This window comes from Monodelphis domestica, chromosome 4 (genome assembly GCF_027887165.1).
Source record: "Monodelphis domestica isolate mMonDom1 chromosome 4, mMonDom1.pri, whole genome shotgun sequence".
Classification (NCBI taxonomy): domain Eukaryota; kingdom Metazoa; phylum Chordata; class Mammalia; order Didelphimorphia; family Didelphidae; genus Monodelphis; species Monodelphis domestica.
The window spans coordinates 9344264-9369876 of NC_077230.1; the positions used below are offsets into that span (position 1 = coordinate 9344264).

Genomic DNA, 25613 nt, shown 5'->3' on the forward strand with positions numbered 1-25613 from the left:
GTAGGGATGTGTGCTGAGTTAGTTAGAAGTCAGTTCATGACTTCTTTGTTTACCTTATTTTGGATTCCAATTGAAGTTTCATTTCAGAAAAAAATGGCACTAAGATTAAGGACCAGGGAAGATTTCTTCTAGGAAGAACTTTAGCAAAAAGGGTAAGGAGTCTGGGGAAGTCAAGAAGTTGAAATAATGATGGAAAAGTCTAGGCATACAGTATAGTCAAAATGCATGAAGCCATAAGATGGTGTTATATGCAAGGAATGGTAAGAAGGCCAGTGCCACTGGATGACCAAATAGGTAGGAGAGAGGAAAGAAACAAGAAGGCTGGAAGGGCAGGAAGGCATGGTTAAGAAGAGCTTTCTAAGTCAAAGAGTCCCTAGATTTGTACTTAACAATAAGCCATTTGAATTGATTGAATAGGGGAGTGACATGACCTATGCTTAAAAAGAGCAGTTTGACAATTGAGTAGAGAATGGCCTGGAGTGGGGAAAGACTTGAATCAGATCAACTAGAAGAATATTGCACTAGACAAGGCAAAATGAAGAGGGGAGAGGGGGAAGCATGTACTAGAGATGCCACAAAGGTAGAAATGTCAAAACTTGATCACTGATTGGATATGGTAGATGAGAGAGTGAGAGGAGTCAAGGACACCCAAGTAGCAAGCCTATATGATTAAGAGGGTGGCAGAGCCTTTGACAGTAATAAGGAAGTTAGGAAGAGGCAAGAGTTTGAGGGCAAAGGTAATAAGTTCAGTTGAGTGTCAGATGACTGCAGTACATCAATTTCCAATAGTCCATTGAAGGTGTGAGAATAGAGGCCAGGAGAGACATTAGGGTTGTACAAAAAGATCTAAGAATCTAAGATCTAAGAGCAGTACAGAAGTGTTAGTTAAATCCATGGGATCACCAAGAGAAATAGTATAGAGGTAAAAGAGAAGAGGACCCAGGACAGAACCTTGGAGGATACATACACATTTAGGAGTCATACTTGAATAAAGATCCAGCAAAAGAGTCTAAGAAGGAGCAGTTAAAGAGATAGGCAGAGAACTAGAAGAGAGAGCACTGTTCTTATAGAGAAAAGAGAAAGGAGATCAGTGAGGTCAAGGGGGATGAGGACTAAGAAAACTCCACATCTGGTGATTAAGAAGTCATTGGTGACTCAGTGGATAGGAAGCCAGGACTAGAGACAAGAGATCCTGCGTTCAAATCTGACCTTCAACACTTCCTAGTTTGACCCTGGGCAAATCATTTAAACCCCATTGCCTAGCTCTTACTGCTCTTCTGCCTTGGCACAGATACTTAGTATTGATTCTAAGACAGAAGGTATGGGTTTAGGGGGAAAAGAGGTCTTTGCTAAATTTGGAAAGAATTTCAGCAAAACAGATTTGGAACCAAGTTGCAGAGTTAAGAGTAAGAGAAATGGAAGTTTTTATAATTGCCTCTCTCACTTGCTTGGTTAAGAATGCATCTCCTTGGATAATTTTTATTACATCAAATTCAAAAGGTGTTGTACCAGCAAAACCAATGCAACCAAGAGCAGAAGGGAAACAAAAAACTGGGGAGAGGGAATTTTATAGCAAGTGTCTCTGACAAAGTCCTGATTTCTCAAATATACAGAGTTATAAGGCAAATTTATAAGACTACAAAGCATTCCTCAACTGATTTAAATGTTTTTTTTTTATTTTAATGAGAACGGCTGGCAGTTCTCAGATGAAGAAATTAAAACTATCTAGTCATATGAAAAAAAATGCCACTATTGATTAGAGAAATACAAATTAAAGCAACTCTGTGTTACAATTTCATACCTATCAAATTGACTCATATGACCAAAAAGGAAAATGATAAGTGGTAGAGGGGTGTTACAAGGGAATCACTTTAAAAGACTGATATATATTAATTTAAGGTCGCCAAGGAATCAGCTATGTAATTCCTAAATGAAAAACTCAAGTCAGCCGTCAGCCTTTTTTGGAGTTTAATTACAATAGGAGCAAGAAAGGAATTAGAGATATATATAGAGTGAGAAAGGGGAGAGAAGGGAATAGGGCTTAAATACCCCTTCTGTTTAGGCTGGGCCAAAAGGCCCAAGCCCTTAGATAGCTGGGGCAAAGAAAAGAGATCAGTCCCTTTCACTCACGTGTCCAAAATGGAGAAACAGTCTCAGAGGCCCCCACCTTCAGCTTCCTTCAGAGCAAGCTTCCTCAGAGCCCAGGAACCACACCGACCAAAAACTCAATCCTCTCCCTCGAGTCTCCAGACCCTCCTATCTTTAAGGACACCATCCAAGTTGCCTCCCCTCAGTCCTCACATCTACCAATCACTCTTCATCAATTTCCCTGTCAATGGAGGCTCTCGCTTAACCCAGGACCGCCCAGAGGTTTCTGGCTTTTGCACATGTCTGTTGAAGGTCATATTTTTCAAATGATTAAATCTTTACTCCTTTGTTCCAGCCCTTTCTAAATCCTGTTAACTTGAGTATGGTAGAGATTGGAATAATTAAATTTTGATCTAGGCTGCAGCCCTTACTCAATCTTATTAGGACTGAATAGGGTGGAGTATCTCCATTGTATCAATTCTAAAATCAATCAAGACTCAAAGAAATTCCTGTTCTATGCTCAAGCATAGGTCAAAGTCCTTTCCATTGTTCAGCAAAGGGTTTCTGTCCTAAAGTAATCTTAAGAAGGGAAGAGAAGGAACCTCCCATGCCAATGGAGTTCCCATTCCAATAGACTATCAGTAAGAAATTTTCCAAGTATGAAATATCCCAATGGTGAAATTTTCAACAATTATAAGTCTAAGGAAATTTGAGGTTTACAGGGGAGGTAGGAAAACTGGGACACTAATACACTGTTGGTGGAACTGTGAACTAATACAATCTAGAGAGCAATTTGGAACCACACACAAAGGACCATAAGACTGTGCATACCCTTTGACCCGGCAGTATCACTATGGGGTCTATGTTTCAAAGAGATCCAAGCTCAGGGGAAAGGACCTACTTCTACTAAAATACTTAGAGCAGCCCTTTTTGTAGTAGCAAAGAATTGGAAAATAAATTAATGTGTTCGTCAATTAGGGAATGACTGAACAAGTTGTAGTATGTGGTTGTAATGGAATGCTATTGCACCATGAGAAATGACAAGGAGTATGAGTTTGTAAAATCCTGGAAAGGCTTATATAAAGTGATACAAAGTAAAGTGAGCCAAACCATAGCACTGTATGCAGCGAAAGAAATATTGTATGATGATCAACTTTGAAGGACTAAATTATTACAAGCAAAACAAGGCTCCAAGATAACCTCAGGAGTCTCATGATGAAAAGGCCATTCATAGTCAGAGGGAACTGTTGGAGTCTGAAGATCAAAGCCTGCCATTCTTCACTTTATTGCCTTCATGAGTTTTTTCTTGTCGGTGCAATATGTGTCTTCTTTCATGGAATGAGGAATATGGAAATATGTAGGACAGCATAGGAGGAAGAGAATCTAAATTGCAAAATGTCAGATATCAATTATTAAAAATTGTTTCTACATGTAATTGAAAACACTGTTAAAGAGTATATTTCCCCAGAGTTATAAAAGGCATATTACCTACTACTCTTCTAATTTTTATGGTATGATCTTTAATAGTATCATATGTCTACTTAGAATGCATTGTATAATATGGTATAAGGTATTAGTCTAAGTAATTTCTACCAGTCTATTTTCTGTTGATCCCTGTAATTTTCATCAGATTTTCATCTTTCCTAAAAAATACTTTTTTCCCCAGTTCATCAAATACTAGGTTTTTTTAGTTCTCTTGTTTGTTATTTTCTCTTGTTGAGATAAGAGTTCTCTGTAACCAGTGCCAAATGGTTTCATGATGCTACTTTATAATCAAGTTTGAGGTTCAAATGTGCCATTGCCTTTTTTTTTATCTCTGCCTCTTTCCCAGATTTCCCTTTTACATTCTAGGTTTTTTCCCTCCAAATTAATTTGTATTTTTTAAAATTTTATAAAGTTGATATTGACATTGGCATAGCATTGAATGTGTACATCAACCTTGGTAGTAGTGCCATTTTTATTATGTTAGCCCAACCCAGATATGCGTTAAAGTTGTTCTTTATTTCTAAAAGGAGTACCTAGTCATTGAGTCTATGAAAGTATTTTCTGCACTTCGTTAGATTGATCCCCAGATATTTTAGACCTTTTATATTCATTTGGAATGGAATTCCCCTTTGTTATTGCCTCTTGAACTATAATTCAATAATTAATTTCCATTGTAATCCTATGGATTTTCTTCAATGCATTTAAAAACATTCTTCTGAGAATGAATCCAACATTTCACTTCACTTCCAAAAGGGTCTATGATGCAAAAGTTCCTCCTCTGTAGTTTCTAAATTGTTTTATTCTCATTACCAGTTATGCTTATTAATATTATAAATTATTAATAGGAAGAGGTGGTTGACTATTGTGAATTATACAATAAGAAATCCCCTTGGGTATCCTAAATATCAATATGTCTACTAGGATTGAGTTCAGTAAACAAGAAACTTTAAAATCATCCCAACCTCAATAATACAAACTTTAAAGCCCTGTTTTAAGGATGCATATTCTTAAACACATGGACCGAAGAAAGGGCAGAAAGGGAAGCAGTGCTTTTGCAACTCCAGAAAAGCTCCCAACGCTTCACAGAATTAAACATCATGACAACCAAATATGGGACCTGAATATCAAATTTCATCATTCCATTTCCACAATGAAGAATTTCCCAAAAATTGCTCTTACTTCTGATTACAAAACTTCCTAGAAGTTTAAGGGAAGAAGCAGCTATGTAACTCAATGAATTAAGAGCCAAGCCTAGAGATCGGAAGTCCTGGGTTCAAATTTGACCTCAGACACTTCCTAACTGGGTACAGACACTTGGCAAATCACTTAACCCCCCATTGCCTATCCCATATCTCTCATCTGCCTTAGAACAGTAATAGAATACAGTATTGATTCTAAGACAAGGACAGGGTTTTTAAGAGAGACATTTAAAGGAAGAAAAATAAAGTATAACTAAATTAATGAAACTTAAAAATTTCATTGGTGTCTCATTTTCCATAATAAAATCACTTGTAGATAAACTAAACAGTTTTGATTGTAAATAACTTTTAAACACCCAAAAAATGTCATCTGAATTAAATGTGGGAAAAGATTTTTGCATCAAATATCTCTAAGAAAAGTAGTATTCAAGTTATATGAATACAATGAATGTTATCCTTTTAAAATAGTCTCTGGTATATATAGGTATATATATATATATATTTATCATATATATATGGTAATCTTTATCTGTTTATAACCTATTTTGTTTTTTAACACTAAAAAAAGTCATCAGGAGCCACATTTGGCAAAATAAATGAATTACCCATCTGGATTGGGCTGTCAATAATGAGATGTGTGTGTTGATAAAAATAATCATTTGCTGTAAGCTGCCGAGAAAGGCATTCCAAAGAAAGGCTTGGAAAAGATCATGAGTAATGGTATTCTATTCAAACATGATATAGACAGATATATGATACTTCCAACATTACTCTTTCAAGAATGATGTTCATTTGGATATAGGAAAGTTATGATGCAATATTTTTTTAAATCCTCTTTACAGTCATGGTTCTATGGAATAACTGAGTAGAGACCAAAACACTTTGACTCTCTCTCAGATATTTTAAAACAACAACATCTCCTCGTTAACTGCCCCCCTGTGGAAGAACCCAAGAAGTAAAACTAAAATAAAAGCATTTGTCTTAACGAGATGCCAATACTTTCAGAGAGAACTTGTATCACGCTGCCTGAGTATCTCATGGCATTTTAAATTCTTGGGATCATGGTCCTCCTCACAAAGGACACCTTTATTATAGGTCCCAAAGTCTTCCCGTTTGGAGAGACAAGAAAAGATGATAATGTCATTGAGGGCAATGTATGCAATAGCATGTCAATGATCATTGTAATTGAGGCAAATATATGAGGAGAAAAGGGCAGCGAGGTGGCACAATATATATGTAGCTTTAGACCCAGAATCAGCAAGACCTGCATTCAAATCCACCGTAGAAACATTGTATAACCCTGGGCAAGTCCCTTCACCCCTATCTGCCTCACCTTCCTCAACTGTAAAATAGGAATTATAATGGCGCCTATCTCTCAGGGTGGTTTAAGGATCAAATGAGATCATATTTATTAAAAAGCACAGAGCACAGTTCCTGGCACATACTATAAACATTAACTATCATTACTGTTATGTGAACCTGGGCAAGTCACTTAACCTTTGTTTGCCTCAGTTTCTTCATTTGTAAAATAATGGGAGTGATAATAGCACCTACCTCCCAGGATTGCTGTGAGGATGAAACGAGATAATAATTGCACAGTCCATGGCATATAGTAAGCTCTATATAAATGTTAGGGAGTAAAATTATTATTACTACTATTTTTATCATTCGTATCATCATCAGTGTTGCAGAGTTTACAGGAATGAGTTTTTAGGTAACAATTCTACATTGGCAATGGGAACATTGGACTGAGTATTCTGCTTAACTGAATGGTGGTGATTGATTGTGAAGTCTTAGCAGCATGAGTATATACGGGAGTAGAAGTCAAAGATCAGTCTCGATTGGTAAGGACCTGCTGAGCTTCTGGAAATCCCGTAGAAGCCCTTTGAGAGTTATTGCCATTACTAAACTGAGCTGCTTCAAGGTTCTACTTGGTGATACCCTTGTCTGTTCTCTTTGTTGCCAGTGGAAGGACTGAAAGCGGTGGAGATCGAAAAATGCAAGAGTGACATCAAAAAGATGAGGGAAGAGATGGCTACAAGAAACAACAGGTAATGGACCTTCGCTTCATTGATATTCAGGCAAAAGTATCTGTGGAGAGGAAGCTTCTAAAGAGCTTTGTATGTTTGGTTTTCCTAAGATTAAACAGGGGGCAATGCCGTTCAGTTCTGGTTTTTGTAAACACGACACGAGAGCAAGAAACAACTCTGAAGAGCTTCAATGACTAGGGCTGTATTTTTCTTAGAGAACTGAAGACAAATTGGAGAACTAACAGGGGAATCCTTATCACAGGGAAGCATTCTTTTGCAGATCAAACCATTTTGTTGGTAGACAACAATCTTGACTCAAAATTTTGGGAAGAAAGAACAATAGAGGGGAAAAGTATTTTCTTGATAAAGGTAAATGTGCCAATGTAGCTACAAAATGTATCCTTCTTCAGAAAAGTTATTGCAGAACACATCTTGAAATTCCTGCTTGACTTTGGACTAGATATAAACAGATATTGTGAGTGTGTGAGTATGTATGTGAGTGTGTGTGAGTGTGAGTGTGTGTGTGTGCATATGAAAATGGATCGTTTCCTACTCCAGGAGGATATGTAAATCACATTTGAGCAGAAATATGGGAATCATTTTCCAAATCTCCTCTTAAGAACTAATCTCATGAAATGCCAAATAACTACAACTAAACAATGGGAAATTACATTATACTTTTTATGGAGCATAGATAAGAATATCAATCTGCCAAAGAAATACTGCTTTCTGGCAGTAGTAATAATATAATGCTAGACATAATAAATATGAAAGAAAATGTTATTAGGAATTCCGAATTTGGGTTGTGGATGAAGAATAAGAGAGAAACTTCTCTGACCCTTTTTTTAAAAAAAACTTGTGCCTGTGATAGGAAAGGCTTTCAAAAAAGCATGCAACTGGGGGGAAGCTGGGAGGCTCAGTGGATTGTGAAGTCATTTAACCCCCATTGCCTAGTCATTACTGCTCTTTTGCCTTGGAATCAATGATTCCAAGTCAGAAGGTAAAGGTTTAAAAAGAAAGAAAACCACTTAAATACTTATCTTTGTAGGTCAATGTCTCAGAAGGCCCATTAATATTTAGTGAGGTTTTGTAAGAAGCATGACACCAAAAGGGACATGGTAATTTTATGTACAATTAGCTCTACAAATTTTTCCTGGTTTTTGAAATTTTTTTTTAAAAGTAGTCTATTTCAACAAGGAATAACATGCCCAGGTGAATAAATATTGAGGCAGAAGGTTAAAAAAAAAACCCATATAACTGGAGTGTGTCACATATAAAGTCTGCCAGAGTTTGTAATACTTGAAAGTGGTAGATGCTGATATTTATGATAATTCAAATGTATATAATACTTATATGTGACTACATATGCATAAGGTATGTTCTTCATATCTTAATCTTGTAAAAATATAGAATCTCAGAATTTGAATACACCCCAAAGGTCATTTCACCCAACCACTAGTGAAAAAATTAATCCTCTTATATTTCCCAGAGAAATGATCATCTACGTATCCTGTCACATGACCTTTCTGTGCTTTGTGGTTGTGTGAAATATCTATTTAAACTGATCAGATTTTTTCTCATCAGACCTTTGTATTTCATGTAATTGGCACAATTGGGAATTAAAATACATAAATGTATACAGTAGAAAAAGTATACTTTTTTAAAGACTGATATCTTTGTTTTCAACCATTTTTATTAAAATTATCCTAAGAGGTTTTGATCAATGATACACGTAAAACCCAGTGGAAGTGCACATCAGCTCTGGGAGAGGGGAGGGAGGACAGGAGAGAAAAAACATGAATCATGTAACCATGGAAAAATATTCTAATTTAATTAATTAAATAAATAAATTTTTAAAGTTAATAAAATAAAGTTATCCTAATAACTCTGAACAAATCAATACCCTCAAATTTGTGGTTTTTTGAATACAGAAATAATAGACAATACTGCTTATACTAACTGATTTGTTTGTGTGTCATCTCTACTACTGTCCAGGCTACTTTTCACCTCCCATTATGTGATATGTGCTGAGAAGGTGCACATTAATTAATATGCACTTCAGCAAAATTAAATAAGGAAGATAAATCTGAAAACAAAAATACAATACATATTCATATATATGTTCATGCCATAGTATATACATGTGTGGGTATATTCCAAAGGCTTTTTAAAAAGATTTTTGTATTATCTACTTTTGGGGGTTAACTATACTTATTAGAAAATGTAGATTATTACTAACAAGGGGGAGTGAAAAAGACTGTCCTGAATCAGAGTCTAAGACTTATAAGGGACTTTTTTTTTTTAAGTTTTTAAAACATTTTATTTGGTCATTTTCATACATTGTTCATTGGAAACAGATCATTTTCTTTTTCTCCCACCCACCCCCACCCCCCGCCATCCCTTCCCTAGCCAACCGGAGAATCTGGGTATCTCATGTGTCCTTGCTCTGACCCCATTTCCTTGTTGTTGGTATTTGCATTAGGGCGCTCATTTAGCGTCTCTCCTCGATTACATTCCCTCAACCTCTGTAGTCAAGCAGTTGCTTTTCCTCGGTGTTTTTACTCCCTCAGTTTGTCCTCTGCTCTTGAGGATAGTTTTTTTTTTTCCTTGTAGATCACTGCAGATTATTCAGGGACATTGTAAAGCCACTAATGGAGAAGTCCATTACATTCGATTGTACCACAGTGTATCAGTCTCTGTGTACAATGTTCTCCTGGTTCTGCTCCTCTCGCTCTGCATCACTTCCTGGAGGTCATTCCAGTCTCCATGGAATTCCTCCACTTTATTATTCCTTTAAGCACAATAGTATTCCATTACCAACAGATACCACAATGTGTTCAGCCATTCTCCAATTGAAGGACATCCCCTCATTTTCCAATTTTTTTTTTTGGCCACCACAAAGAGCGCATCTATGAATATTCTTGTACAAGTCTTTTTCCTTATTATCTCTTTGGGGTACAAACCCAGCAGTGCTATGGCTGGATCAAAGAGCAGACAGTCTTTTAGTGCCCTTTGGGCATAGTTCCAAATTGCCCCCCAGAATGGTTAGATCAATTCACAACTCCACCAGCAATGTATTAATGTCCCAACTTTGCCACATCCCCTCCAGCATTCATTACTTTCCTTTGCTGTCATGTTGAACAATCTGCTAGGTGTGAAGTGATACCTCAGAGTTGTTTTGATTTGCATCTCTCTGATTATAAGAGATTTAGAACACTTTTTTCATGTGCTTATTAATAGTCTTGATTTCGTTAACTGAAAATTGCTTATTCATGTCCCTTGCCCATTTTTCAATTGGAGAATGGCTTGATTTTTTGTACAACTGGTTTAGCTCTTTATAGATTTGAGTAATTAGACCTTTGTCAGAGGTTTTTATTATGAAGATTGTTTCCCAATTTGTTGTTTCCCTTCTAATTTTAGTTACATTGGTTTTGTTTGTACAAAAACTTTTTAATTTGATGTAGTCAAAGTTATTTATTTTGCATTTTGTGACTCTTTCTAAGTCTTGCTTGGTTTTAAAATTTTTCCTTTCCCAAAGGTCTGACATGTATACTATTCTGTGTCCACCTAATTTACTTGTAGTTTCCTTCTTTCAAGTCATTCGCCCATTCTGAGTTTATCTTGGTGTATAAGGGACTTCTGATGCCATCAAGTCTAATGCAAAACCAAACAGGAATTCTTTCTACAATAGAACTGAAAATAGTTATCCAGATTTTACTCGAAGGTGTCCAGTAATAGAAACCCAACATCTCTTGCTTTCGAGTAGCTCTAATTGTTAGAAAGTTTCACCTTACACCAAGCCTAGATCTACTTCTCTGAAGCTTCTAATCATTGCCCCAAATTCTTCCATGTGGGGCTGAACAGAACAGTTCTATTTACTCTTCAGACTTTCAAACATTTTTAAATAACTTTCAAGTCCACCCCTTAATCTCTTTTCTGGGGTGAACAATACTTGTTCCCTTGAATGATGTTCCTATACCTTGTTTTCAAGGCCCTTCCCCTTCCTGGTTGCTCTCTTCTGGATACTTTCCAGATGACTAAAGTCCCTCTTAAAGGGTAACACTTAGAATTGAGTGGATGGAGCACAGCATTCCAGATTTAATGTAAGTAGGGTAGAGTGCAGTCCCTAAATCTGGACAATGCCTCACTGAATGCTGCTTACATTTGCATTTGATTTTTACTTGGCTGCTTTATTACACTCTTGCCTCACATTGTACTTTCAGTCCTCTACATTTCCTAGATCTTTTTCATACAAATAACTGGTTCTTCTCCTACCTTTCTGACTATTAGCTCTCCATCTCCTCTCCTGGATTCTTGATCAGGTCACATCAGATGAGCTGGGGCTCAATTTGTCCTTTTCTCCCACTATATTATTTCTCTGGTTGATCTCATCAGTTCCCATGAATTCAATCATCTTCTCTATGCTATGATTCTCAAATAACTTATCCAGCTCTGACCTCCAAACTCACATCTCTAATTGCCTACTGGACATCTTGAGCTGGATGTCATGAACATATCTCAAATCTAGAAGATCCAAAATCGAAATTGTTATCATTTCCCCTCAGCCCACCATCCTCCCAGGCCCCTACCTGGAGCTTAGATGTCATCCTCATCCTCTCACCTTTGTATTTAATCTGTGGCCAAAGCCTGTCAGCTTCGCCCTTGCAACATCACCCAAATATGCCCCCTTTTCTCCTCTGACACTGCTAACATTCTGAAGCTCATCTCCTCATGTCTGGACTATCAGAATAGACTGCTGGTTTATTTGTCTGCCCAACTCTCTCTCCAGTCCAGTCTATTTTCTAGGCATCTGCCCAAGAGATTTTCCTAAAGTACAAGGCTAATCATGTCACATCCCCACCTACTCGGTCAATTCCAGGGACTCCCTATTTCCCCTAAGATAAAATTGGAAATTCTCTTCAAATCCCTCCTTAATCTGCCTCTTCTTTCCAGGCTTCCTCCACCTCCCTCCCCAGCATCAATCCAGTGACCCTGGCCTTTTTGATATTCCTTCTCTCCAGGAAATTTCACTGGCTATCCCCCCATCTAGAATGCTCCCCCTCCTCATCGCTATCACCTGGCTTCCTTCAAGTAGCAGCTAAAATCCTATCTTTTGTTAATTCTGGTGCCTTTATTTTCTTAATCACTTCCTATGTATCCTCAATGTTTGCTTATTGTCTCCCACTATTAAATCATGAGCTCCTTAATGGCACGAACTCTTGCTTTTCTTTGTATCCTAAGTCTTTAGCACAGTGCCTGGCACATTTAACAAATGGCTAATGACTGAGAGGCTAACACTTCTCCCATCTTAAGATTTTTTACTTTTATCATTATTAAATTTTGTGGTGTTAGATTCAACCCATTTATATTCAATTAACTAATTGATAAACAACTATTTATTGAGTTCCACCTCTGTGACAAGAGACAGGATCTGTGACTTCACTGGTATAGAAAACTCCTGCTGCTGATATATCGAAAACTCCCCTCTTACTGTGTAACTCAAGGCAAGTCTCTGGCATTCCGGTGTTAGAACGTTGCCCAGGATACTGGGAAAGAAGACAGGTCACTTGCCCTGGGTTACACAGTAAGCATGTGTCAGAGGTGACTGTAGATGCAACGACAAAATGGAACCACCTCTGCTCTCATTATATTCTACCGATGGAGAAAATAAAGACACATGGAAAAGCGTTTGGAAAACCGAGTGGCTTCCTGGGACTTGCAGTTCAAAAAGATGAAGGCACTTAGTTCTGAATAGGATTTGGGACTGTTACAGACTTTGGAGCAAAAATCAGGAGTGACAAATGTATATACCAATCATTTCTAAACAAAGGAGTGCATGTATGTAGTCTGGAAGAAAAGGCTGAAAGGAAGTAGTGAGGACTTCAAGAGTCAGGAAACAGCGCATACACCCCCCCACCCATGACTTGAGAAGCCAAGCCTAAAAGAATTGGGAGCAGATGAGCAACAGAAGAAAGGACAAACTGAAAAGAGAGACTGAAAGGAAAAAGGCGAAGTAGGGCTGAGTAGAGAAAAAAGAGGAAGGGCACAACAAATCCAGCCCTTGTAATATTGTTTTGAAATATACTAGACACTTAGACACACCAATTCAGAAAGCAGACAGTGACACAGAATGCCCCTTCTATAAATGCAATGCTAGGTTTTTTACATTTTAATAAAACATAGGTATTTGCGCATCCCTTAAAGCTTCCTTTAAAAAAAAAAAGAAAACTTTGGGGTCATGTGACCAAAAAGATAGACCACTAAACATTTTTTGAAGTCCCTACTAAGTGTCGGGAAAAAAAACCCTCTAAATTAATAATTATGCTTCAAAAGTAGATGAATTACAGCCTTTTCTGTAGGCTATAAAACAAGATACTCAGCAGAGTCCAATCTCTAACATATATGCTGAGCATCTTTCACCACTACCATTTTCCATGCTCCATCAAAACACAAAAATCCACGTATGGTCTTCTGATTTGGGTGTCTGATAATACTCCCAGCCCTTGCCCTTCCCTTAGCATCCTGTCACAAAAAAAATAGATGACCTTAACCTCCACAAAGCCACCCATGTAGGAGGAGAAATACAGGTGGGGAGCCCTTTTGGTTAAGGAACCCCAAGATAGCAGAAAATCTTCCCAGAACTCCTTGACCTGACTCAGCCCATTCAGAGACCTAAAAAAAACAGAGAAAGAGTCGGGGATGAGTCAGTGTTCCAGGTCTAAAGGAGCAACCACTGCATCCAGCTAGTCCTATCCCCCTAGAAGTGACTTTTAAAACGGGCTGAGAAAATTGAAAAGTAAAATTTCCAATATGGGAAAAACTAAAACAACTCTGAGACCTGGCCCCAGGGGTAATGCACCTTTTTTTCAGTAATTTAGTCCCATGAAGTCCTGTGATTCTGTGATCTGTAGAGGTTATTTGAGGTTTTTCCATGGTTTTTCAGGATTATTCATCCTTTGGGGGGTTTTTTTCCCTCTATTTCTTTAAATTCTGCCTTCATCTTTATCTCCTTGAACTTTAAGAAAGAAATCTCTTGATAGTGCCTGAGTTCCTATTTCTTATTTTCTTTCTTTAAATAGACACTTTTTTCTACTTCTTTTCTTTAAGTAGTCTCTAGAGAAGGGGTAATTTATTTTGTAATGTGATCTCCTTGAAAGATGTACGCATTTAACTTTTTAGTGCATCTATTTTTTGCAAGGCAAATAATTTCCTCCCAATTGTTGTGGGTTTGTTTGTCTTCTTTTCCATAAAGCTTCAAATACTTTTCTTTTATAAATAGCCACCTTTTATCATTAATGATTGGCTTTAGATTTGCAAAATATACCATTCAGGGTATTGAGCTCCTTTGCTTTTCAGACTATATTTTTTCCAACCCCTTCTATGGTTTCTGCTAGGTGCTGACTAGTCTTTACTGATTTGAATTTCCTTTCATTTTCTTGCAGGATTCATTTTTTGTCCTTGGAATTATTACATTTTTCTGTACATATCTTCAAGTTTGAAGCATGTTCTTTTTCTGAAGGGGATCTGTGGATTCCCCTCTTCTGTTGTTTTCCATTGCTGGAATCTCAATCAAATCAATACTGCCAATGTTACTTGAAAAGCTGCATCACTCTACTCTTCTAGGACACCACTTAGCATCCCTGTAACTTTCTTGTTTTCCTCCTATCGTTTTATAAATTTACCATGCTTTGGGTTCCACTTCCCTATTGCTTTATGTCCTATAAACTCCTCGAGGGTAGAGACTCTCTGAAATTTTGTTCTTGTGTTTCAGAGTTCAACAATGCTTGCTTGGCACATAATTTAATAAATGCTTTTTTTAACTCATCAGTTCGCATTCAAGTATGGGTTGGACAAGATGATCTCTCAGATGCAAATCTGAAGAAACAATGTTAAGAGAAATCTTTTCCTCTTTTTAGGACAACCTGTCCCTGTAAGTACAGTTTTTTGGATAACAATAGGAAGTTGATGCCCCAGAGAGATGTCCCAGCCTACCCAAAGGTAAGATGGAAAATGCTTTCCAAAGAAAGAATCATTGACCCTATTTTCATGTACCCATGATATTTCATAGCTCCTCAAACCTGGGCTATTGCCACAGCCTCCTGCTTGGTCTCCACTCTCGGCTCCCAAAGTTATTCTAAAGTTGAACTGTCACCCACATACACACACACACACACACACACACACACACACACACACACACACACACTCAATAAACCCCAACAGCTCCCAAGATTTGTGAAGTGTCCAGTACACGCAGTAAGTGTGATACAAAGAAATTGTTATCATCACCTTCGATAAAATTCCAAATCCTCTCTTTGGTCTTTAGAGCACATGACCTATTCCTCTCCTTCCCCCACCTTTCCAGACTTTGCACTTTCTACTCCCCACCCTCAGATACTCTTCAGTCCCATGAATCTGGCTTCCTGGCTGGCCTATGAACAAGACACTCCAACTGCTCCAGGCATTTTCTTTGGAGATCCCCCTTGCCTGGAATGCTCTCCTTCCTCATCTCTGCCTCCTGGCTTCCTCCATATCCCGACCAAAATCTCACCTTCTATAGGAAGCCTTTATCTTAGTATCCTCCCTCTGTTAATGATTTCCTCTGTGCCCTGTGTATAGCTTTGTATGTATCTGTTTGCTTGATTGCCTATTAGATTGTGAGCTCCTCAAGGATGAGTCTTTTATCTTTCTTTGTATCCTCAGTATTTAACACACTACCTGAACCACTCCGCCAGCAAATAGGCGCTTAATAAATGCTTATTGACTTACCAACTGACTGCCTAACTTACATCTAAATTCTGGTTGGTGATTGATTACCCAAGTTTATGATGAAAGGAAATTACTAATCTAATGTTTTCTTTTCCTATCATCATTGGCAAATGTTTATCAGTTGTGTACTGGATTTGTGACATAAATATACACCCACACACATGCATATCCAAACTAAACACAAGTGCTTACTTTATTACAGAAAAACAGTTTACATAACAAGTGGAAACATAGGCACAAAGTGGAAATGTAAAATAAATTAGAATTGCTCATGCTGAGTTAACATATGTATTCCCAAAACAGTGTCCATCCAGGAAATTTTTTTTATTAAATATGTATTGAAAATGCTATCATATTAAGTTGTTTGCCATCTCAGGGAGGCAGGAAAGAGAAAGAAAATTTAGACCTCAAAATTGTGGAAAATGAATATCAAAAATCAATTTTGCATGTAGTTGGGTAAAATTATATCTTAAAAATGCAGCTGGGTGGCTCAGTGGATTGAGAGTCAGGCCTAGAGATGGGAGGTCCTGGGTTCAAATGTGACCTCAGGCACTTCCCAGCTGTGTGACCCTGGGCAAGTCACTTCACCCCCATTGCCCAGCCCTTACCACTCTTCTGCCTTGGAGCCAATACACAGTATTGATTCCAAGATGGAAGGTAATGATTTTAAAAAATGCAATCATAAAGGATGTTATTTTAATGAAAGAAATTAAAACTTGACTAAGTTTGAATTTAGCCAATTTTCAAAAAAACACAAAAAGTGAGGCAAAAAACATAATTTTTGGTCATCCTCTCCAGCAATGGCTGTACTTTCGCATTCTTTTTCACTATTCCAATGGTTATGGAGTGGGAGTCTTTGCTTCTCTTTGCTCCTCACAGCACTTACAGAATCTCTCTTTAAGACAACCATTCAGCGACCTCTTCCTGTCAGGTAGTTGATTCTACCAAAATTTATCACCTAATTTGATTGTTGTGATTGTTGTCCAGCTACTCCCATTTCATTCTCCTCCTTTCATAAGGAGTTTAGTGCCTTTCTGACTGTCTACCTTTCCTTCCTAATACTTGCTTTTATCCCATGGGACTCCAGCATTCATGCTAATATTTCCTCCAACTCTCTCATGAATTAAATTTTGGAATATTGACTTGTAGGTGTAGACAGAGGAACCAGTTTGAGATATCCAATAGTGGGTCAGAAATATAAGCTTGAACCAGGTCAGCAAGGAGGTTAAGGCTAGATAAATAGATTTGAGATTTATCAGCATATAGATGATAATTTAATCCATTGGAGTTGATAAGATCATCAAGTAAAATATTGTAGTGGAAAAAGAGAAGGACCAAGGACAGAGCACTGTGGGATGACCTGGGTGGTGATCCAGCAAAAAGACTAAGAAAGAATAGCTGTTCTTGGTGGGGCATCTAAGAGAGTAGCTCTGAAACCCCTGAGAGTGACAAATGCCTTGAGACAAAAAAAGTTAAGGACTAAAAAAGACTAGCAGATTTGGTCATTAAAAGATCGTTTTGGAAATAGTAACTTCAGTTGAGGGAAACATGGGGAAAGGTGATCCTGGATTAGTGTCATTCACATCCCAAGGGTACCTCTACCTGACAAAGGGTCTGTGGTTCTAGACAAATCAGTGCTCAAGAATTGATTGAGGTGATTGATATTTTCTCCCAAACTCTGATTATTATGCCTGCACCCTGGGATAGAACTCGGGAGAACATCTTTTTTAAAGCTTCGACATGGCTTGTGTCTAGAGTCCCTTTCAAAGGAGGTACCATACAAAGCAGGAGATGTAAAGTATAGGATAGTTTTTTCTTTCCTCCTCTACACTAAAAAAATTCTAAAGCACACAAAATGTATTAGTGAGTATAACAGGGCATATTCGGAACTGCCCTATCTGTTTCCATCTTACCATATGTGTTGGCTGAAGTACTTAAGGCACTTCTGGTCCAAAGCTGAGGTCTGAAATAAACTACTAATTCAGTAGCCTTGCAAAGTGCATCATGTCTTGGTGTTTTAAGTATCAACCTCTCAGAAAAAGGTAATCGTAGCTATGTGATTGCTTCTACTTGTCTAGTTTTCTGCTATTGCATGCTTATGAGGCTTTCTTGTGTCCAGTATTTTGTATCTAGGAAATAAATAGCCATCTCCTACTTGATTATATTGCATTTTGAGTACTTTTTGACTCTTCCTTATAGGGTAGCTTAGACATGATTCCAACATAAGCTTTAATAAGTTTTCTCTCGAGTACCAAGATGGAGGCATAAAGAGCCAAAGAGAAAGGGAACATAACCCTTATTTTCGATGCTTCGGCTCCCCTAGAACTCTCATGTGCATCATAGGTCTAGAGCCAAAGGGCCCCTTAGTGGAAAGGTAGAGAAACACAGTGCCCCAACTCCTTAGATCCAGCAGTGGGGTTAATCGTTCATTGGCAGATGTTTAAAACATCATTCCTATTACACGCTACAGAGAGGTAAAAACTCTCAGGAAACAAAGATAATTCACCTTGGATTTGTACCATCCATGCAACAACTTAAGATCCATATCTTCTGATCAGCTAAGCAGGTAGCTCATCCTCCTAGCAGCAGTTGCAGGGAATACCCCCTCCTTGATAACCACTGAATTCAATAACTAAAGACCTAAGATGGAAACAGATAGGGCAGCTCTTTATATGCTGTTATACTCACCAATAAGTTTTTTGTGTTTTTGAATTTTTTTGTTGTGGTGGAGGAAATAAAAAACTATTCTATACTTAGATTCAAGTCATGCCTAAGCCCAAAACTTCAAATTTCAGATCTCAAAATTGTTGTTTGGTAACGTCTTCAGGGAAAGAAACAAAAGCAGCAGACTCAGGAATTTGTCAAAGGGTTCAAGATACCAACCTCTTAAGACTCTTTAGTCTTTTAGCAAAGGAGAAGAGCATATGTTGGTATAGCCAGGTCCCAGAACTGGGACTAAGGTACCAACAAAGAACCTTTGACTAATAAAGGATCAAAACATATGTGTCCCTCTCTTCAAAATCAAAACATACATGCCCAGCTCCATGCTCTAATCCAATCCCCTAATGTATCCATAAATCTTGATGAGGATAATCTGCCTCTGATTATGAGAATGAAGCAAGTATGCTTTCATAGAATTCTACAGCAGACTGGAATAGAGGTTCATTTTTTAACATCAATATTTCTCCAATGAGAGAGAGTAGGGTACAAGGGCTAAATAGCTGACCTGGTCTCAGAATCCTGGAAACCTGAATTCAATTTGTAATGCAATGCTTTGATTACATATTGACTATGTAACTTCAGGAAAATTATTTAACTCTCAGGACACTTAAGCAGCTCTCCAAAAACCAATCCGTGTTGGTAGAGGGAGTTTCCTCATTGGGAATTCCCTATACCTATGAAATCACAGGACCAGATCCCCCACAAAAAAAAATTTCAGTCTCACTATGTGACTAAAGTATAGAATACCTTAGTCTCTGTAGAATTAAAGTTTACTGAAAGGGAAATGGAAAGACAAATGGTAGTCTTGACTAGAATGCACCATAATCTCTTTCCAATGAAGAACTCCATATATTATTGATCAAATATATTATTAAAGAAATATATCCCTGAAAAATGGGATGGGATGGCCATGTAGCCCAGTGAGGGATTGCCTATACTGTCCTCTGGTATCTATACAATACCAAGAAAACTAGAGAAAAGCCTGCAACATATTGAAAATATCTTCCATAAAGAATTTCTGGGAGTATATAAGCATATAGATGGAAGTATATAGTAGCACATAAACATATACAAGAATTGCAAAGTCTAGATAAATGATGATCTGTGCCACTGGAATGAGTACTCATATTAATAATAATAACTAATTTTTATTTAGTACTTACTATGTGCCAGGCACTGTGCTAAGAACATTACAATTATTATCTCATTTGATTCTCATAACAACCCTGAGAGGTCGGTGTTATTGTTAGCTCCATTTTACAGATGATAAAACTGAGGCAGATAGGGATTAAATGATTTGACCAGGGCCACACAGCTAGTAAGTGTCTGAGGCTGGATAAAGCCTTGAGTCTTCATGATCTCAGGTCTGACACTCTCTCCACTGTGCCATGAATCTAAAACCATTGAAGTATTGAACAATTCTGTATATGATACCAGAATTTCTCATGCTCTTGTTCTTTAAATATGTAGTCTATCTGGTACTTCCTATTTAGAATAATGTCAATCACATTTTATTATCCCCATTTTATGGATGTAAAAATAATTTTCTCAGGTTATATGTTCAGGCACATAGTAATGCTTCCTTCAATCTCATCTTACAAATGAGGGACAGGCAGGTAAAGTGGCATAACAGATAGAGCATGGCGTCAAGAAGACATCTTCCTGAGTCCAAATCTGGCCTCCGCGCTTCCTAGCTATGGGATACTGGACAAGTTGCCTGGCCCTTACTGCTCTTCTGCCTGAGCCAATACTTAGTGTTGACCCTAATACAGAAAATAAGGGTTGGGGGACGGGGAGGGGGGGACATAGAGGGCTTGGAATCAAAAGAGCCAAGTTCTAGTGCTAGCTCTTCCATGTACTAGCTACGTGACTAAGGCCAAATCATGTAACTTCTTTGTGCCTCATTGTCCTCATCTGTAAAAGAGGAATTATATAGTCAGGTCTCTGCTTCAGAAAAATCACTTTGACACCTGTGTGACGGTTAAATTAGGGTAAGAGGAGAGGTGGTACAAGGAACCCAATCAACAAGCTCTTGGAATAATTGATGGAGGAGCTGATGAGAACCAAGAAGTAGAGCCTGAATAAGAGAAGCAAGTGGACAGATGCAAGAGATTTGGCTGTGGGTAAAAATAGTAAGATTTAGCGACTGATTTGATATGTGAGGTAAAGGAAAATGAGGAATCAAGAAGAGTGCCAGGAAAGGAGCCTGGGAGACTAGAAGAATGGCAAACATAAAGAGAATGGTGGGGATGGTAGGGTCTATTTTAGACATGTTGAGTTTGAACTCTATAGAATATACAGTTTGAAATGCTCAATAGAACGTTGGTGTTGGAGAGCAGCTAGATGTCTCACTGATTCAGAGCCAGGACTAGGTTCAAATCTGGCTTCAGACATTTCTTAGCTGTTTGACCCTGGACAAGTCACTTGACCCCCATTGCCTAGCTCGTACCACTCTTCTGCCTTGGAGCCAATACATAGTATGAATTCTAAGATGGAAGGTGAGGGTTTTTATTTAAAATAATTTTTTTAAGTTGATGATGGTAAGCTGAAGCTTCAGTGTATACATATATGCATTTATATATATATACATTTATGTAGACTAGCTAAGAATAAATAAATAAATAACTATGCATTTACATATGCATGTATTTGTGAGTCATCTGATCACTTAAACCATGAGAGAGGACAAGGTCACTCATGCAAAAGCTCTTCAACGTCATGATCTCGAATTTTGCTTTCTTTTTTAAACTCTTTTGTCTTCTGTGATCATCTCTCTGCCTTGTTTGACTAAGAACTCTTCCACTGTCATATGTGTTCTGGTTCTCTTCTTAGTTTTTAGGACAGAACCTTTAAGATTCGGATTGAATGTTGATTTTGGTCATTTTGTGCTAAGATGTTGGTCAAAATCGAATTTCGGTCTAAGTAATCTAATAGGGATTATTCCTGAGGTTACGATATGGGTTCTTGGGCTTCTCAAACTGCTTGTTCAGCTGGTTTTAATTCATCCTTACCAAGTCTGTTCCACTAATAAATATATATGCCATAATCATCACATAATAATTTTAAGGACTATTGCTTAATATTATCATCTGAAGCCTGGAAGTGTTATTTCCTCTTTCCTCTTTTTTTTTCACATTTCCCTTGAGATTCTAGACCTTTTGTTCCTCTGAATGAATTTTGGCAGTATATCGTCCAGTTCTTTTCATTGGTGACCCTTTGGTTAATTGATTAACTCAACAATAAATGTATAAATGAATGTAACAGCATTGCCATTTCACTTGTGTTGGTGTGACCCAGGCTTGAATGTTGACTATCTCTCCAGTGACTTCAGCCATCTTTTATTTCTTTCAAGTGCTTTGTAGTTGACTTTATAAAGTTTGAATGGGAGTGCAGCCACAAATAACGCTGAATCTTCTCCTTCAGTACCTGCTTTCTCAAGAGACCATAGAAGCTCTTAGGAAACCAACATTTGATGTCTGGCTTTGGGAGCCCAACGAGGTGAGTGGATGGCCAATGTGTACTTTAACGACCTCTGAAAAGAGTCCTAGGAAACACTTCTTTCCTCATCTATCCCTAGATGCCTAATGAAGAATATGAAAAAGGAGGTTCTGTTCAAGAAAATTTAACATGTCCTACCTCCACCTACTCTTGTATTTTTTTTAATAGGATGATACAGGCTTCTACTGTAAGTTGTATACTTCATCAGAAACAGTCATTTGAGAATCAAAGATTAAATAGAATCTCATGTGGTCTAAAAATGGATTTATATAGAGCATCATTATTTGAAACATGCAAAAAGTAGGATCTTTCTCATAGACATCCTTTCAAGTAGAGCTTTCGTATCTAATATATAGAGAACTTTGTCAAATTCTTGAAATTAAGAGCCATGCCCCAATTGATAAATAAGCAAAAGCTACAAACAGATGATTGTTGGATAAAGAAATAAGAGCCATATCTAGGCATAAGGAAAAATGCTTTAAGTCACTACTGATTAGAAAAATGCAAACCAAAATAGCATTTGATTGGCTAAAATAACAGAAGAGCAAAATGACAAATATTGGAGGGAATGTGAAAAAATGAGGACACTGTTGGTAGATCTATGAAATGCTCTAATCATTTTGGACGGCAATTTGAAATTTGAAATACCTTGGTGGCTCTCTTTCACAAAGAGGTAAAGAGAAAAGAAAAAAAACTTATATGTTCAAAAATATTTACAACAGTTCTCTTTGTGGTTGTTGTTTTATTTTTTAATTTTATTTAATTGATTAAGGACATTTTTCCATGGTTACCTGATTCATGTTCTTTCCACTCCCCTCCCTAACCCTAACCTTCCCATAGCCAACACTCAATTCCTCTGGGTTTTACATGTGTCACTGATCAAGACCTATTTCCATATTATTGATATTTGCCCTTGGGTGATCGTTTAGAGTCTCCATCCCCAGTCATATCCCCATTGACTCATGTGATCAAGCAGTTGTTTTTCCTCTTTGTAGAGGCAAAGAATTAGAAATTGAAGTGACGCCCATCAGTTGGGGAATGGCTAAACAAATTGCGGTGTATGCTTGTAATGGAATACCACTGTACCATAAGAAATTATACACAGGTGAATTTTTTTTAAAACTTGGAAAGAATTACCCAGGATAATGAATAGCAAAATAAGTAGAACCAAGAGAACATTCTATGCAGCTACAGAATTAATCCTGGAAGAATGAATTGTGAATGTTACCTCCAGAGAGTGAGCTAAAAGATGAAAACAGAAAGACTTCATTTGTATGAACGTCTATTTCCCAAAGGATCCCTTTTGTAATGCAAGGAGGGTGAAGAGGGAATAGAACATTTGTGGATAAATTCTCTTAATAATTGTTTTTAATTTAAAAAACAGGATCTTGAAACTAAGCAGTATAGTAACAATGCTAGAATTACCATTCTTCCTCTCAAATTTTCTTATACATATATATATATTTTTTAATGTGTGCACAAAACATTGGCTAATAAAGGGCAGGGATTATTTCATAGTTGGCTTTTTATCCCTAGTGCCTAGCCCAGTGCCTGACAAATAGTAAGTGCATAATAAATGCTTGATTAATGGGTTGTTATTAAGCAAAAAAGGTTTTCATTTCCTCAGTTAAGTTTATTTAAATGTCCATATTCCATAAACAGATAAGTTGTAGTTATGATCCTGCACAAAAATGATACCACTCCTATGTCACCCTGAAAGCCTGGGACCCGACACGTATGAAAGATCAGCAGGGCTTCAATCATTTTCTGCCACTGACTAGAAAATATCCCCTTTTGATCTTCTCAGGGAGAAAGCTTTTGTGGATCTGAAGTTGATAGGGAAGGGTAGAAAAACTGTGGGTGGAAACCCTTCTTCTGGGTCAACAGTTTCTATTTCCAGGCAGGGAAAAGGCTGAAAACTGTTCTCTGGGGGGTGATAAAGACTGCCTAAGAATATGGACCAACTTGGCTTAGCACAGGGCTCAGGACTGCCCTGGTGCAGAAACAGAGAGTAGACACGCTCTAGAAGCCACACTGGCTAGTGGCACTGCCAAGTTAGAGGAGCTTCAGTGAAATGGAGAACCTAGTCACTGGGGACTACTTGGAAAGCCATGTCTGATGTAACCAGCAGGGAATCATGGGCGATGAACCTGCTTCTTCGGGACCATAAATGGTGAAGAACTGGTTTAGATGAGGGTGATGGGGGGAGAGTGGAATTGTCACTGAAGGGTTTTCTGTTTGTTCTTCCAGAGTTCTGTTTTATTTTCTTTTGTGTTTTAATTTAAAAGTTCTTCTTCAAAGAAAAAACATCTTACTTCATGGTATAGCCTTGGTTTCTTGGGCCCAGATAGGCTTAACTAGATGTGATATTAGGTTTACCAGGGGGTGGACAATACATGTGGAACTTAAATTTATGGGCCAAAGTTTTGGAGGCATTGAGGGAAGAGAAGCCAGAGAGCAGGGTCAACTCCCTGCCCCTTTCTCTATGATTTCACTGGCACCACTGACAAAGAATAGTAAAGAGAAGCTGAAAAGTGGGCTTCCACTTTCAGGCTGAAGCCTGCTGAATTTTCTTCTAGTAATCCACTAATCCACAGTTTCACGTGAAACTGTGGATTACTAGAAGAAAATTTGTACTTCCCTTCACTCGTCTATTAAAAAAGGAATGGTCCACACCAGCAGTAACAGCATGGCCTATAAGAAAAGTATATGACCAGCCCAAGAGGGAAATTCCAGGACTGTGGAATATCCAGGACACAGGGCTATCTTTATGCCTTTTCTTTGGTGTCAAAGTCACACCTAAGAATCCCATTCTGTGAGTACAAAAGCTGAAGAGCTCTTATTGCTACATCCCTTTTTATTGAATGGCAAAGTCTCTGTCATCTTTTCCAGAAAGCATGGCCATTCTTTTTTTAAAATATCTCATTCATAAAGGAAGTTGGACACTAAATTCACATTAGTGAGACCTGTTATACGGAAAGTGGGTAAGTCTGCATTATTTCAGACCCTAAGCTACCCCTCTCTTTGACACCTTGCGTATGTCAAGAATACAAGGGAAACCGATGCCATCTTCTGTTGAAGAATGTAGTCCACAAATGCTTGAAGTGTTGCCAGGTGGAAGAAGTTTTTGACTTGTCCTGTTTAGCCTCAGAAGATAGATTTGACTTGATATCAAAAAAATCTTGCTAACGATGAAAATGATCCAAAAGTGGAACGGGCTGCTTTAGGAGGTATAAGAAGTTCTCCTTCACTGGAAGTCATCAGGTAGAGGCCTGATGATTCCTTTTGGTGATGTTATAGTACAGATTTCATGGTCTAAGGACAAGATCCTTTTGTCCTAAATGTTCTCTGAGGACTTTCCCCACTCTTGGATTCTGCCTTGAGTCAGCATGTTGTAGTAACAATTCCTTTCTCAATTTTCTTACAGATGCTAAGCTGTTTAGAACACATGTACCATGATCTTGGTCTAGTGAAAGATTTTAATATCAACCCTATCACGCTGAAGAGGTGGCTGGTAATTATTAAGCATGTCATTTGTCCCTTGTTTGGAATTCCCAAGGTTTGGATTCCCCAGGTACTCCTCTGACAAAACCGAGCTTCCTAACAATGAAGTGTCCGCAGAAGCGTTAGGTTGTAAATTAGATTTTCTGGTTCAAAGATTTTTAACTCTCTACAAAACTGGGGTAGAACTTACAATAGGAATAGAGATGACTACAGCGATTCAAATTTGTGGAGGCAAAGTAGTTTGTCTAGTAAACCCACCTGGCAAAATGATTTTCTAATGTGAAAGCACAAAATTCAAGATCTGAGGAAAATGTGGGGG

General features: G+C 37.8%; 1 protein-coding gene across 3 annotated transcripts in view; it reads left to right on the forward strand.

Annotated features, from left to right (window-relative positions):
- Positions 1-25613, forward strand: part of PDE9A (phosphodiesterase 9A) — a 187661-nt gene that overhangs the window by 129090 nt on the left and 32958 nt on the right. For all 3 annotated transcript variants that reach the window (XM_056826008.1, XM_007493183.3, XM_007493187.3), the window contains 4 exons: positions 6739-6823; positions 14719-14800; positions 21716-21790; positions 25218-25304. In XM_056826008.1, the coding sequence (XP_056681986.1) occupies positions 6739-6823; positions 14719-14800; positions 21716-21790; positions 25218-25304 (329 nt within the window). The remainder of the gene's footprint in view (positions 1-6738; positions 6824-14718; positions 14801-21715; positions 21791-25217; positions 25305-25613) is intronic.